Source organism: Labrus mixtus, chromosome 11, assembly GCF_963584025.1.
Source record: "Labrus mixtus chromosome 11, fLabMix1.1, whole genome shotgun sequence".
NCBI lineage: Eukaryota > Metazoa > Chordata > Actinopteri > Labriformes > Labridae > Labrus > Labrus mixtus.
Genome location: NC_083622.1, coordinates 13,615,716 through 13,631,734, shown reverse-complemented (window position 1 = coordinate 13,631,734; position 16,019 = coordinate 13,615,716). Strand labels below are relative to the sequence as shown.

At 41.2% G+C, this 16,019-nt stretch overlaps 1 protein-coding gene across 1 annotated transcript; it reads left to right on the top strand.

Moving 5' to 3' along the window:
* Positions 1-274: 274 nt before the first annotated feature.
* Positions 275-14,982, top strand: eva1ba (eva-1 homolog Ba (C. elegans)). Its single transcript, XM_061050157.1, has 4 exons — positions 275-605; positions 11,396-11,523; positions 13,105-13,196; positions 13,495-14,982. Exons 3-4 carry the CDS (start codon positions 13,130-13,132, stop codon positions 13,920-13,922), a joined length of 495 nt encoding a protein of 164 aa, XP_060906140.1. The 5' UTR covers positions 275-605; positions 11,396-11,523; positions 13,105-13,129; the 3' UTR covers positions 13,923-14,982.
* The last annotated feature ends 1,037 nt before the right edge of the window (positions 14,983-16,019 follow it).

Genomic DNA, 16,019 nt, shown 5'->3' with positions numbered 1-16,019 from the left:
TGCTTTTTGCCTCCTTAAGAACATAGGGCAATCCCCTCTTCACCACACCACTCTCACACACACAAGCACACACACACACACACACACACACACACACACACACACACACACACACACACCCACACACACACACACACAGAGAGAGAGAGAGAGAGAGAGAGAGAGAGCGATCAGAACCACACACACTTCTCCCTCCCCTCTTCCCTGGGCTTGCCCTTTTTAGGCTGTTCCTCTTTTTTTTCCGTCTGAAAAGAGGGGTAGTATGACAGCTTTTCCTGCTCCTAGTGGATTGGAGCCGGGAGAGAGAAAACTCTGTTACTCACTCCGTCTCCAACTTTGAGAGGAAGTTACCACCTCTTCCCCAGACTCTGTACACACACACACACACACACACACACTCACTCACTCACACAGGCAGACACACACGCTCTTCAGGACTTGACCGCAGGCAGCAGCAACAGGGAATCAACTGAAACAGCCAGGACTGCTTGTTGTGTTGTATTTATTGAAAACTTGGAGGGAAAGAAGAAGAAGTTCTGCAGTTTGCTTGAAGCTTTCTGTGTGGACTGAAGAGTTTCAGGGGGACGATTCTGTTCATCACACCGGTAAGTTTGACAGTTCATTTCAGTGTGTGTGTGTGGGTGGGTGTGTGTGTGTGTGTGTGTGTGTGTGTGTGTGTGTGTGTGTGTGTGTGTATGTGTGTGTGTGTGTGTGTGTGTGTGTGTGTGTGTGTGTGTGTACGTCATAATGGAACAACTGTGAACCACAACTTTCCTGTCCCTGTACTTTTACAATGAGTTAACTTTTTCTGTAAAAGATTGTCTACAATACTCTGCAGCCCATGTGAGCTCAAATGTTAGCCTGCCAAGCTTGTTTGGAGGTGAGTGTGTTTGGGAAAACGTCCATGAGCTATAAAGTTTAAAATCTGGTTTCTATTACAGCAGCTCTAAAAGGTTTTTAACGTCACATGAAATTAGTTCCTTGTGAGATTGTTTGTATTTTATTGAGGGGTCGGTTAAAACGGCCAGAAAAGTGAATGAGTTTTGGTGCCAGCTACCTAAACACTTGACCATAACACATGACTTTTATTGCTTTTTGCTGTTTAACCATACCATGATATTACACTGTTACTGTCCTTGTTTAAGCTCATTATCCACAGTAGGTCACGTAATGTCTTTGCATCATTGTGAAACCCCCCTCAATGTGTGTTTATTTTATGAAGTGCTGCCAAAGAGGAGCTGATGCAGCACTTGTAGTTGAGAGTAGAGCCAGGGCGCAGCTTTCCTGTGCAGCTGCACGTTACTCTCTAACCTTGAGGTCGTTAATTAGTTGTCACCAATCGAAGCAAACATCCTGTTGCTTTTTTGTATTGTTATTTTTTGCCTGTTGAGATAGAGAAGATGTCATACAATCAAAAAGAAACAAGGCAATAGACTTAGTAGGGGTTTCAATTGCGGTATGGAAAGTGTACACATGGTACATATGGCTCGTTTTGTATTTCAGCTGTTCCCCTTCTCTATGCGTGAGCTCAACATTCATGCAGGACAGCAGTTAACCATATGCTTCAGTTCTGAAACCTCTCTGGATGTTAAGGGTCAGCACCTCTTATCGAGTTGATGGAGGCGGGGAGGTGATGGGTGGAGGTTGGATAAGGCTGGGCTGCTCTCAAGGGTCCCCTTTAATTTACACTATCTGAGTGGGCTGGCTAGCACTTTAGCTGTGCCTCCCTCCGGTCAATCAGATAACCTTCAATAGGATGAGTGTGAATGCTTAGTTAAGTAACCCCTTCAAGGCTGGATCAGGAGAGTTGACTTCTGTGTGACCTCTCCAAGCTGTTCATGCCTGCAGACTTTCCTTTTCCCCAAACCCCACTGACTCACTTATCATTTCGGCCTGTCTTATTTGTCCCGACGATGGTTGTTAACGCACTATATTTACCCGCGGGTCAGAGGTCAGACTCTGCCTTGAGTTGCCTGTCTAAACTCCCAGGGTACCAATCTGTTTTAAAGGGGAGATACAGAACGTTTCAGAGTGCACAGAGCTGAGATAAGTCGAGAGAACAGAACCCCACGTTGACATATTTACACAGTGACAAGAAGTAAACACAGCCCCTTGCACAGGAGGGGGTCAAAATGTGCTGCTTAAGATTAGAACAAGGATTTAGAGCAAGAAATTTCAACTTCATCACAGAAAACAAAGTGTGTGATGATGACATAATTTGGAAAACCTGGAGATACATCACAACAGATGGTTGTTTTAGCTGGCTTAAAGTTAGCTTTATTTTAAAGAGGAGTTGTCTTTTCTTCAACAGAATTCTTCATAACTGAAGGTAGTCCTGTAGTTTACCTCTTTGATTTACAATTGGTTCATCTTAGTCATCTTGACACATTTTTTGTCTTTTTCTGTTCCGCCTTGGACTTTTAACAATTTAATTTGAGTCCATGTTTGTACGAGTGGACCCCAGGAAGAGTAGTTGCTACATGGGTTGTGGCTAATGGGGATCCAAATAAACAAATAAATAAAAATAGTCCATGTGGACGTTAGCTGTAGAGCAATTCTTAATCTTTTGTACTTTCTCGTTAAGTGTATACCTGAAAAAAATGTCATATCATCTTCAACTTATATACAGCAACAAAAGTTCCACAGTTTGCAAATTCAATGTAAAGTTCAGCGATCAGATCTTTATTTCTTTACATAATAAAGAAAGAAAATGAGTCTTAAATGGGTTCCATGTACAAAGCTGTCACTTTAAATCCCACACAGATCAATATAATGGTCATAAATGCTGCATATTTGTAATGAATACGGACATTTAAATGTTGATTTTTAGTATTGGTTGTCATTTTGGGACATTGTTTGTGAATTGTGTCTCAAATGCCCAAGACCTACTTGGACATGCTGGAATATTCTGCCTCAGACTCTACAAGGCTAGCTTAACCCAGTTTAGCCTAACCATTTTCATGTTGCCCAGCAGTGACTCATATTGCAACCTCGTCTTAGTCAGAAAATAAATAGTTCCATTTTTACCTCAACTGGCTTATAATTGTAACCGTCCTCTTCCCATGACCAAGGACTGCAATATGTTCACAATAGAGATGATTTATCAAGCTGAAAGAAAGATCGTCAGTCACAAGCTAACTAGGAGAAAAACAGTAAAACACTGTTTAAATAAATTTCACGGTGAATACTTAAGCAGTGACATGCAACCATTACTGTCACCAACATCGGCTGATCTCCTTGAGGCCCCCCTCCCATAAGAGAGTCGTCCAAGCAAACACTTGGCTCTTTATATTTCATTCCTTCTTGAACCCTCATGAACATAAAGTGTCAAATTCAATATAAATGGTGACATTCATGTTTAAAATGAAGATAAGACTAAAAAACGATGTTCTTTCCAAGGCGAAAACGAATATATATAACGTAAACATGATGTCATTTTGTGATAAAGAACAGAGAGGTTGATTTATGACGTGTCTCAGATACCATGTTTAGCAGAGCTCCCATCACCCACTGATGTCTTACAGGTCTCAGGGCTTATGTCTCTTTAGCAGGAGCTTCACTTGGTCAAGACATTCCCTGTGTTTCATCCCCTGGCTCAAGCAGATGTTTGAAATGCTTAATCCAGCAGGTTTGCCTCAGTTTACACTCCTATCTGCGATACACACACATAAAAGTAGCTACATACACATCAGAAGGATTATACAGAAACACAATAAAACACACTTCAACTTAAACTGAAGCGATGGCCTTTTGATTAATCTCCACATGAATACTTTGAGTGAAACAGATGAGAAACCCCATGTTTTGTTCACATGTTAGAAATAGGGTTGAGCCAACACAAATTAGTCATAATCTGGAGATATTTAAAAACATTTCTAGAATCATTTACAATCCTTGAACAGACATTACCCAACCTATAAATGCCATGGCCAACATTGATATCCCAAATAAATATTGTGGAGCCACCTCATACTTCACACAACCCTGATAAACTCCAGGCACTAAGAAGAAGTTGTATATGAAATGCAATTTGCAGATGCATAGCAAACTATGTAAATAAACAATTTCAACAAATCATAAATCGTAGAATTTAAAACATCGAGAAGACTCTCACATCTCAAGCACAGTTCCCTTATGAGCCACATGGGGCATCATCCCACACTTTGGGAAATCACTGTCATTTGAGATGAAAACTTTTAACAACACAGCATAGAGATCTGTTTCTAGACTGTTTGTTTCTACAATCTATCAGCACCACATGTAATAACTGTCTCATTACATTCCATACCTTAGCGATGAAAATTACATGACTGAGAGCCTGATTTACAAAAGGATTGTGGGGCTTTTGCGCCCAAAAACACATGCAACGGGCTAAATTTGCCCCTAATTGCGCTGCAGAGCAAATTGTATCTCAGTTTGCGCGTATTTAAATGAGCCATTATGCAGTCATTAGTGAAAGAAATTGGCCCCTTTCTATGAAATTACCCTCAATGTCAAAAGCATCTCATTCATGGACACCGGCTCTAATGGCCATGAAAGTTAGAAAGGAGCAATAACTCTCCGTTGAGAGTTGGTTGTAACTGCGCCACAATATTTAAGAGATGCCACATTCAAACTTTCCAATTGCAGACTGTATGTAGCTGTTACGCAGGACGAGGATGCCCTAACTCCCCCTATTCTTGCTCCATCCGGCGAGGAAGCTTTGTTTAAAACACTGAAATTTATTACATGTTTTCTCAAATCTGGCATCAGAAAAAACTTTAGAAGTTTCCCCACCCCTCAAAGTTGATCATATATGTGAACAAAATTGTGCTACATCAGTATCTATCATATATCATCTTTTGATGCGATAAGGAATTTCCCCGTTAACTTTTTATCTATCCACCCTGAGGGGCGTCTCTACTTTGAAAAAAGAATGAGTGTGAAGACAGATGAGAACACATTTGATGACTTAGAAATAAATGCTTGCTATAGTAGGTTATCTGAAGGCTTCTGTAGACCTTTAAATAGCTGAAACAGCGCTACACCTTTGCTTTTTCAACACAAACATCTCTGTCATAACAACATTTGGGTACCTCTTCAATTTCATGCAACATGTTCCTAAGCAGTATAGAATAAATTCTACGGACCCAAACACAAAAAAGCCAAACACGTGTTTTGTGTCACTGTGTAATCCGTATAGAGTCCAGGTAATTGATACAGGGTGTTGTGTTGGCGTGCTGCTGGACGGTGGCCCAGATCGATGCAAAAGGGTGAGCTCATGGCTCTATTTTGGGATCAAAAGCCTGCTACAGTTTAGCCAATCATGGAGGAATGTTCATATAAATCAATCTCAACATACAGAAACAAACACAGAAAAGCAGTCGACACAGAAAAGCTGTCAACACAGAGACACACACTGTACACACACAAATAAACGCTGTCAGCAAACACACACACAGCTGTGGTTTCAAGATGGCTTCCGACTGCCATAAGCACTAGTTGATTTGCTTGATAAAGTCAGTATAGATGGCTCATGGGAAATCTCCTCTGGACTTGCGTCACAAAGCATTCTGACTTTACCGCACATCAGGAACACATCTGGGTGCTATTAACCACTTGCCCTAACCCCCAGCTCAGTCCCATATCTCCTTTAACCTCCTATTACCTGCCATTGCCCACAAAATATGCTCTGCACTATGGTTCACGTTTTACGATATGAGGATACATAGGGGTTTATCAGGGCAGAGGTGGCAGTTTCTCTTAGCCAGGCTGGCGTCGCATTGGCGTACAAAGCCAAAGTGAGGCTACAATCACCGCCTTGTTGAAAAGCATGGCGTCAAAACAGCAACTCACTAACAATGTGCAACTGGTTTCAATAAGTAGCCTGTACTAATGAAAAGGTTTTTGTCCTTGAAAGCGAAGCTGTTGTTAATTTCGTCTATGTTAAATAAAGTTCTTGCCCAAAGCTGAATACATCAGTGCCTGAAAAAACAAAGCTTTCTTTTAGCTCTTTGTCAAACACTCAACCATATTCAAGAAGTGCGGATAACATCTCAACAGCTCCCTAATGGAAGAAAAGAGCGAATAGTGCACAAACAATACAGGCTTAGATCTGAATTTATTTCCAGTGAAGACTCATTCAAGAGGAAACTTAATAAAAGTTGGGCGAGTTCTAACCTTGCATTCATTGAGGATGTTTGTTTTTGCTGCTGGCAGCGCTCCTTATTTCACAATATAAGGTCAAAACTGATATGTAGTGTAGTTTCCATCAGAAAGGCTGTTGTGAATTGTTAGATTAGTTTTTGGACCGTCAAGAGGTGACGATAAGTTTCTCTTGGCATTGAAGATATCAGGTTGAGTCGCACAATTGATCTAGATCTTTTGGACAGCATCGCCCGGTCTTTTGTAGGTTTCTCAGTCCTCATGAAACTGTCGGTGATCAAGCTTGTAATGATTTATAGTATCTGAAGGCCTTTGTGCCCTTGTGATGTGTCACACTTAAGCCTAACAGTTCAATACTGACCTTTATAACGACAGGACATCTTGCTGATGAAAACAATGTGATCTGGTTGAAAGCTCCAGAACATGTGAGCGGACCTTGGTTGAAGACTGATTCATCAGCTGCTTTTGAGGTCAGGAAGAACTGCAATAAACTTCTTTTGGGATTTTAACCCACAGGGTTTTTAACGCCCAATTCTTTGCAAGTTAGAGTGCATCAAGCACAAGTCCATATATGCCAGACATTTTCTCTGGGTTACACGTTTCAGACCCCTTATTCATATTATAGAACTTTTTTTCCTCTGAATTTGTCTCTCAAAAGATAGGGAGTGATTAAGAATCAGACAGAAATTGAAGAGACAGAAGCTAATACGACATAACACTAAGATGTCCAGCAGGAATCAGACTGGGATATTGATGTATCCATCAAGACATCCTGAACAAATGCTACGACTTTGAGAAAGAAGTCTTAGAACCATTTAAGTCAAACTAGCATGGCATGCAAAATGTCTGTTTTAGTCAGATTAACCAATAAATTGACTTTTTCTAACTGCATTTTACCGTGCTGACTGTTTTGCATAGAGGGGGCATTGGACCTTTTTCTGGTGTACTTTCAAAAACCCCCAAGTGTTTAAAAAAATAGTTCAGCCAATCATATTCTCACTGAGATTCTCTGCCTTATTGATAGCACACTAACAGAGTAAAACCAACTTTTGAAGTACTTGCAAATAGACTGTGACCTGGGTCAACCTCACCTGGTGTTGCATGATTCTATCTTGATGGCAACCACATGCCTATCCTGTTTCCAAATGCAACAGTTTCCCTCTCAGTCTGAGGGGGAAGCAGAACCAGAAAGTTGCACGGCTTGATACCAAAGATCTGTCAGAGGAAATGGGAAGAAATGCACTTTTGTGTTTTCCAGATATGTCCTTTGCAACCTTGTTGGATGCAAAGAAAGCTCACTGTGGCTTCCATTAGAAATTACAGACGCCCCGAGGACTTTCTTGAATGCTTTAACAGACACGTTGAACACAGATCTCAGTTTGGACAATGTTTCTGTTTACCAATGGGAAAGCAATTTAATTCACCTCTGCTATGGGGGAGAGCTTGAAGTACCGTCATATTTTACTTGGAGACCATTTTTTTGGCTTGATTACATGTGAGGGAAAAATGGCTTCCAGAGAGGGACATCCAGCGGACACTTTTGTGATACAGTTTCAGATACTTTGGCAGTTTGAAGCTTTCTGCAGCGACTGAAGGATTTCTCCATGAGTTAGTGTGTAATCCAAGCCAAGACGAAGTTTTTGATTCAGTATATTTATTCAAGAGAAACACGCAAAGATTCAGAATGTGCTGAGAATAGTGAATAAATCACCTAGATTGGTTTATTTGATGCTGTGCACCATTAAGTCCAGTGACAGCCACAGAATCAAAGCAGGAACGTTTTAATGAACACAATCAAGGGCTAAGACATTATGAAAAATGTTTTCAATTCTAAATGGCACCCTCTTTGATGTCCCTCAATTGAGACAGCCTGTGTATAGACTTAAATCTAAAAAACAATTAAATCTGATCATATTCAGATTCGGCTGTTTTCATTCTCTGAAGTTTCATCCCAAAGCAAAGAAAGACCTGCCGATGTGCCAGGATTTTTTTGTGGCTCACAGAAATTCAAAGTATTAAAAATATTTCTCTCCCTTCTGCAGTTCAGCGTGCGTCCTGGCGATGGTGGAAATAACATTGACTCGCTCCCTTGTGTAATCAGACCTTTTCATCCTCTGTGGATCAATCAAATGAGGCTCGACTCCCTGCATAAAGTCCACTGGAGGGTTATGACTTTGATTTCCTCATTGTGGGAGAGGAGTTTTGTGGTTGGTGGGTTTTAGGAAACAAGCACTGGTTAAGTATCTGGGGAAAAGTGCTTCTATTCTGAGACATGGTTTCATTTCGGAGGTCTAAATCACTCACTCAGTTGACAGTACAGTAGGAAGCGCTGTCATTCTGTTTTCAACAAAACTTTTCGGAGACAATGGATGTGATGCTAAAGGAAGGCAACCTGGATGTTGTCCCTGCGGAAATTGGACAAACCTTGTGGGAAACAAGTTCCATTGTGGTTATCTCCAAGTGGATGTCAACAAAAATAACTCAGCCCCTTCGACAAAAACCACAGTAAACAAAACTCAGGCAGAAATAGTGTTTGACCTCTGCTCAGGCTATGACACAACACCAAAACATGTTTATGGTGGCATCAGTCTGAGCACATTTTCTGCAGTGAGCGTACACAAATAAGTCATCGCTGATGGACAGATTGTTGGAAGAAAGAGAGTTCCAACCTTCATCATCTCCTTACTGGATTAAAGTTTGTTTTGATTTGAAATGAGATAAAGACATTTCGACAGATACAGAGTTAAAGATAAATAAAGATGGATTAAATCATAATTAAGTAGTCAGCAGTGTGCAAAGGACTGAGGAAGGGGATACCTCAGTGTTCGACCTCAGGATGTGAGGCCAGGACGGAGCGAGTGATAAGCTACAGCAGGGATGATAAATAGCACTAAATATTAATGTCATAGCTGCTAAGATGTGACACAAAAACAGATGCTGCAACAAGCTTCAGTGTAGATGCCCCTTTACTGGACTTTTATGCATTTAAAATCCAATACATAATACATTATTGTGACAAAAAGGCAGGAAAAGCTTTGTAATTATTTTGTAAAACTGCGTTTTTCCGAGGTTTTTGCACAAAATGACACCATATGGTGTCCTGATTCTTCAGCTGCTCTCACTTCAGTGGCTGAGAGGAGTTGGTGTGACTGCTCTCACCAGTTAACACTTCCCAAAATTGGCAGTGTAGAGTGTGAGAAGTGTAAAGCTTTGTTTGTTTGTTTGTTTATTTGTTTTGATTCTTTGCAAAAGTGCATGGCTGTCTTGATCCTATCCAACATTATGAAATCACTAAGTATGGTTGGGAGAGTGGTTTGTTCTGCAAAACGAAGCTGTCAGTCTAAGTATGATTATTAGATTACGCTGGGAGCCATGATTGAAGGACGGTTTATACATCAAATAACTTCAGCATGACTCCTCTGGTATGATGGAGGTCTTCTTTCCAAGGCTGCATAGGGAAGGGCAACATCTGCACTAGAAAAGCAAATTGGGTCACTTGAAGAAAATGACTGAAAGTTGAGTCATGGGATATGACCTAGCTTGGGAGGAGAGGGTCTGTTAATAATTTCCTTCTTGAGGTAAAACAAAAACACAACAAAACAACAGGGCAGGATAATGAGTGTTTACATAAGCTTTAAACAGGTCTCCAGTCGCCATTAACCCACCGTAACACATGCCTGAGTCCCGATGAAGCTCAGGTTTGCTGCATTCCAGTAATAAAAAGAGGCCTGTTACTGTTACTGTAGGTGTCCGATCATTGCCTTTGACCTTGGCTTGAAGAAAGGCTGTAGTCATTCGAGCCTCTCACTTTATTACCCTTGAGATACAAACAAAATATCTTATTGAAAGCCCGTGTTCCTTGACTCTGCTTGGATAATGATGACTAGATTCCATTAGCAGAGAAGGATTAGGCTCAGCGGGAGGGACGAGATGAACTTGCTCATAATTGAAAAGAGAGGAAGGAAGCTCGGCAGGAAGACAGCGCGAAGGTCCATCCCTGCGGCGCTCTGCAGAAACAAAAGGCCCGTCGTCTGTCTCGTAGGGAACCAAGGGGGCGGCCTGGAAAGCACGTTGCCATAGTGACCGCTCTGTCACTTGGCCCCTGAGCGCCGTCTCAGTCAGGCGCTTTGTAGTGTACATAGGCTCTGCCAAGAGTCAGCAAGATCCAAATCTGCCCTACAAAGCGTGGAAGCTCTGCTAAACCAACTGCAGCTGGCAGGGGAGCTTTTCTCCCAAAACACAGCAACAAGTTAGAGAACTTCACAGCTCAGCATTTTTCACAGTTTATACCCCACATGGCCATGAAAGGACCAACCAACAGTATGTATCAGACACCATATTGTGTAAGGGGAAGTGATATTTGGGGTCTTGTTTTAGGATTTTTAGAAAGATAATTGTAGTTTGAGAGATTTCTCTTTTTTTTGTGTCCCATTAAATGTGATGAACACGTTGATGTTTTGTTTCCCCCTTATTTTCCGACTTTCTTGAGCTGGAGACCCTCCAGTTCCCAACCCAAGTCCTTATGCAGACAGAGCTACTGCCACCCCAAATAAGAGACCTATTAGGAACAAACAGTAAAATGAGGATAATAAGAGGAAACAGGCATTGCTCACTACTTGCCTCAGTTTCAGCCTTTGCTGTACTTGCCTCTTAAAAACCTTGAACTCTGTCAGTTTTTTAAATTTTATTTCAGATGGTAATGTGTTCCAGAGGTGTGTTCCTCTTACTGAAAAGGATGACTGACCAAATATAGTTCTGCAGATGAAGTGAAGGCTAACAGTGTTGTTCCCACTGCCAGCTACCTGCCTTTGTTGCTGCATACATTGAAGTGAAACATCAAACTATAGTTCCTGCTCTTACAGACATAGAATCAATATAACAAACTTAGTGAGTTAAAACCTCTGGCATATATTACAGTTTAAAAAAGTATTCTTTCTGGTAATTTAGTTGTAAAAACTCTAAACACCATAGAGGTTCTTCAGTATGATTTTAATTTGATAACTTTCCATACTGCATATAGCCTTGACATTCCTGTGTTTTTGCAGTCTCTGTGCAACCGTGTGGACTTACACAGCACAGTAGAGCCGCTGAAAACTGAACCGCCTGCCTGTAGTCTCTTGCTCGACCGTGTATCCTGCAATAGGCCTGTCGTTGTTTGCATTGCAGACGCCTCACTGAGTTTGGATCTAATGTAGCTTGACATCTGTGTGTGTGTGTGTGTGCCTGTGTGTGTTTGCTCTTGTCTGTTTAGCCTGTGGACCAAAGATCACAGCGACGGAGAGACAGACAGAGGAGCCCCGATCATTTTGCATCCAATCTCCAACAGCTGATTACACCATGAGCTGGGATTGAGGACACACTTCTGAGTTTCATTTTGTGGTAAGTTTAGACTCTATATATGTGCTTTGCTTTCAGTTTACTTCTACTTTCACAACGGGATGTTTGCTGTGTTTCAAGTTTATTAGTAGGCCAATTTTCATATGGTGCACATATGCGTGGTTTAATGCTTGAATTTCACTGGAAACTACCTCAATAAATAAGCAAATGCTTACATAAGGCATCAAGGTTTTCAAATCATGCTAAAAAAAAGGCACTAAGGTTATCAGTGGGTGCAATTTAGAGGTGAATTCCAACCTAAACATGTGGTTTGTGCAGATTGAAGACATCCATATGATTCATGTGGAGGCACAGGGACATGTGGTTTGACTTAGAGAGCTGTGCATACAGGTTAGAGCGGGACGGCTTCAGAGTTTATCATCATTTTGCGTGATCAGAGTGATTTTCCACAGCCAGCCAGCCACAACACAAAGCGCATGTAATCAGGTAACATCGCTTACATGAAGATTAAAAGACTCCTCCTTTTTTTTGGTGTGTGACCTGGTCCTGCCTCTGTTGCCATCAAACACTTGTGTGCACAACACGGTGCAACAACATGATGTCACCAAGCCAGGGAGGTGGAAATTGTTCACAAACTGGCAAAGTGGAGAAGAAAAGCCAGAGTCAGCAGGAAAGGGCAGCAGCGGTGGAGAGGGAGGGGAGGAAATACAGAAAGACCCAGGGGCACTACACAAACCTGGTTCACTTTTCCAAGCAGGCAAATCCAATTGACGAATTTCTTAGATGAAAAACAGGCTTGTTTTTCCTGAAGACAGCAGGGGAGCTAGCAGCGAGGTAAAACAGAGGACTGGATATGGATAATTTCTGAAAATAAGAAACAGATGGGAAAGGAGACTTTTGACAGGTTATACTTAAGGAAGACTTCCTTAAGGAGTCATGACTGCATGCACGTACAGTTAAAAACACAATAGAGCTCCTCAGACAGACAGGAAACACAGAGGACAGATATCTTGAATGTCAGCGACACAATATCCTGACAAAAAATAAGTCAACAGCCCTTTCTTTTTCCTTTGTGCTACCAACATGATCTGGGAGTCCCATCAGGCAGGAAGGAGTCCTCTGTGGCTCCTTGGAAAATTGACTTTTGACCTCCTTTATAGAGGGCTGTCATGGTTCAGATGGAACGGTAGAGGCAGAGTGCCATGTGCCAAACGCATAATGATGATCCCAGATGAAACCGGTACTTATGGAGGACACAGAGGGGGCTTTGTTTGACACTCGGAGGCCTCATCCCACCCACTCCAATGCACATGAAGAAGTTCCGTGGTCAGTGGGTTTGACATTCAAGCGCTGCACAGATAGTAACACTGGAGAGAGTGTACTTTGGAGAAATATTAAAGACTTTTAAGAACAGGCATGACAGGACTCATCTCCAGCCTTATAGGCCTCGGACTGAATAAAGGCAGTTGTAGTTTTTTTTTGAGGGAGTGTTTTGTTTTTGTAGGTGTCACAGCCCTTTGTATAGGAAGAATGAAATGTTTTGGCTAAAACCTGTCCTCTTATTCTGACATCCTCCTACAGCAAAATGTAATAAAATACGGTGGCTCATGTTTTTGTTATCAGATAAAGAAAGAGGTGAAGAGCAATCATGGATGTGAGGAAAAAAGAAATGGACCTCCTGAGCAACAGCATAGCTGCATATGCACACATCAAAGGTAAGTGACAACCACACACAACACATACATACATTGACATCTAACTTTTATTTATGTATTTATTTATTTTACTTTTAACATTAAACAACGTTAATATCTGGACAGATATTAAACATATGACATGAAAAACAAACAACAGAACAAACAAATACAAGTGTCTCAAATAACACTCTAGGGTTGAAATTTAAAATTTCCATGTATTTCAATGAGTGCCCTATAAAGGGTTAAATGTAGACATTCTGACCTCTAACTTAAAAAAAACTGACAGTAATGTTGTTCATTTCTCATTTGTCTTTAGCTAACCCAGAGAGCTTTGGCCTGTACTTTGTGCTTGGAGTGTGTTTTGGCCTGGTGCTCACGCTCTGCCTCCTGGTCATCCGCATCTCCTGCAAGCCGCGGACAAACATCGCCCCTTCCACGCCTGAGAAAAAAAAGTTAAAGGACATCAGTCAGGAGGACGAGGAGAGTGACGATGATGACGACGATGACATCAGGGACGATGTCGAGGTTCCTTTAACCTTGCCCAGCACAGAAATCCCGGTCGGTAATCATACCAGCCAAATAGACGGGTCGCTGAGTGTGAACGTATTTACCTCAGCTGAGGAGCTGGAGCGGGCACAGCGACTGGAGGAGAGGGAACGAATCATACGTGAGATCTGGAGGAACGGCCAGCCTGATATACTAGGGACGGGGACAGGGACTATTGGAAGAGTGCATTACTACTAAGACAAACAAGGCATCATGGGAAAGAATGTGAGCCCTGTGGAGGTCAAACATAAACCCTAGCTCGGTTGGGCTCGATACACCTGAAGCCTGAGAGACCCATGAGCTTGTGTCATGAAGCAGGACCAAAGTGATAAGAGACAAAGACATTCTTATATTTAGCTCTGATTGAGCTATATGATATTGCACTTCCTATGTAGCAATGTTATTTTTAAACTAACTAGCCTACATGAAATTAAACCAAAGGTGTCTTAAAAACTGAGTAACCCAAATGGAAAAGATGCAGAATGAATGTTGAAGCTGAAGGACACTCAGCCTTTTAAAATGTGTGGTGCTTTAAGACAATAATGCACACAACGGATCTGTTTGTTTAGTTTGCAAGTGACAATGGAAGCATTATGTAAGGGTGATGTATGTATTATGTACTGTATGTTGCAATGAAGATTATCTGTCTGTTCTGAAGAAAATTGTCCTTAGACTTTTTGTGAAAAAACAAACCCAAAAACCTTGAATCTCCTCCCAAAAAAAAAACATCCTCAGGATTTCTGTATAAGGAAATTCCATAGTTTAAGCAAGAACATCAATTTTAGGGGATCAGTCTACATGTAGCCTAGAGTAAAATGTAAAGACAATTAAAATTTGAGTCTATAATTCACCAGTGGGCTACATTAAATCTTTCTTTGTCTGTGTTTCAGGGATAATTCCACCAAAGGAAATGACAGAATTAAAGTATTAAGAGGAAATAATGTAGCCTACTGTTGTTTCTCCTCATAATGCTCTATAGGATGAATATACGGTGTGCATGAGCTTATTTTCTGTGTTGTCGGGCCATGGATTCATCGTCAAGATAAAGAGAGAGAGATGATTAATGAAAAGGCCTTTCTTTATCATGTGTTACTTCAGTGTCTCTCATTTACCCCTTAAAGCTTAGAATAGGCCTTCAGATATGTAATAAAATGGCCGGGGGGCTCCAGAACAGTGTAACATCATGTTTTCCAATGGCTGTGGAGTCAGATGGGCTAACATTGACGTTGTTTTGACAATAAAGAAGATTGGATGGCCACTTGTAAGAAATACAGTTCCTTTAGAGGAGTAAATAAGCCATTAAAGTGAAGGGAGTTTGATGGGTATTCAGGTAGACATGTCGGTACTGTTTGTAACACAAATCAAACGCACCCTCTCTCTGCACGCGCGGCGCACTTAACCTGTCAACACCTGCTGGCCCGTTTGCTCATTTTATAGCTACTCCTGTGGAAAAAGTAGTAAGACTATTTCCTCGAGAAAATTTAGAGACGACGAGTCCAAATAAGTGGCGGTCATTTGTCTTTAGAACTTCGTATGCGTGTCGCTCGTCATATCAGCTGTCCCAACACACACCTGGAAGCTTTCAAGTTTCCCTTCACCTGTCGCACCGCAGCGCCTCCCCCTCAAGCTAAGTGCTAATAATACCAACAGTCATGTTGTGAATGATAGCCTCTCTGTGCTCTTTTATAATTTAGCCACACCAGCAGACAGGCTACACATTGGGACAGTCCACCACTTGTATTTAGACTAAAAAATTACAACTATTAATTACCTATAATAGAAATACAACTATTTAATGCCTATTTACATTAATGTTTAGCCTTCATACATTATTGCTTCCCTAAAGCTCTGAAGCAGTTTTTCTAGAATTCATTAAGATTTAACACAATGACAGAATGTGTCTATATTTTGTTATTTTCTTTCCACTTTGCTGCCTTATTAAGGCTACATGTCTTTGAGTTTTCTACCTGCTAATATCTGCTTATAGGCAATGCTGCATGTGGAATATGTGTTATTTTCTACTAAATGCTTACCATGTTCTTGCTTTGCTCTTACACTGTTGCTCACTATTTTTACTGGTTACTGTGAATGACTAAGAACTCCCCATTGCGGCAGAGTTAATTTCCCTCTTGGTTTTGTGGCATGTGCATTATGATGCTTTGATGCTTTTTATAGTGGCCTAATTTTTTATGTGGCATCTATCCTTCAAGTTTGTTCAGTTTTTCCGGGAGGACTTCTGGCTTGTAACAGTGTCTTGCATGTTGCATAACTGTCTTAAATCTCTCTACATAATTT

Excerpts from the sequence above, each read along its gene's own strand:
- eva1ba (XM_061050157.1), top strand. The coding sequence starts at position 13,130 with ATGGATGTGAGGAAAAAAGAAATGGACCTCCTGAGCAACAGCATAGCT. Across the intron at positions 13,197-13,494 it reads TGCATATGCACACATCAAAG|CTAACCCAGAGAGCTTTGGC; the intron begins GTAAGTGACAAC and ends ATTTGTCTTTAG.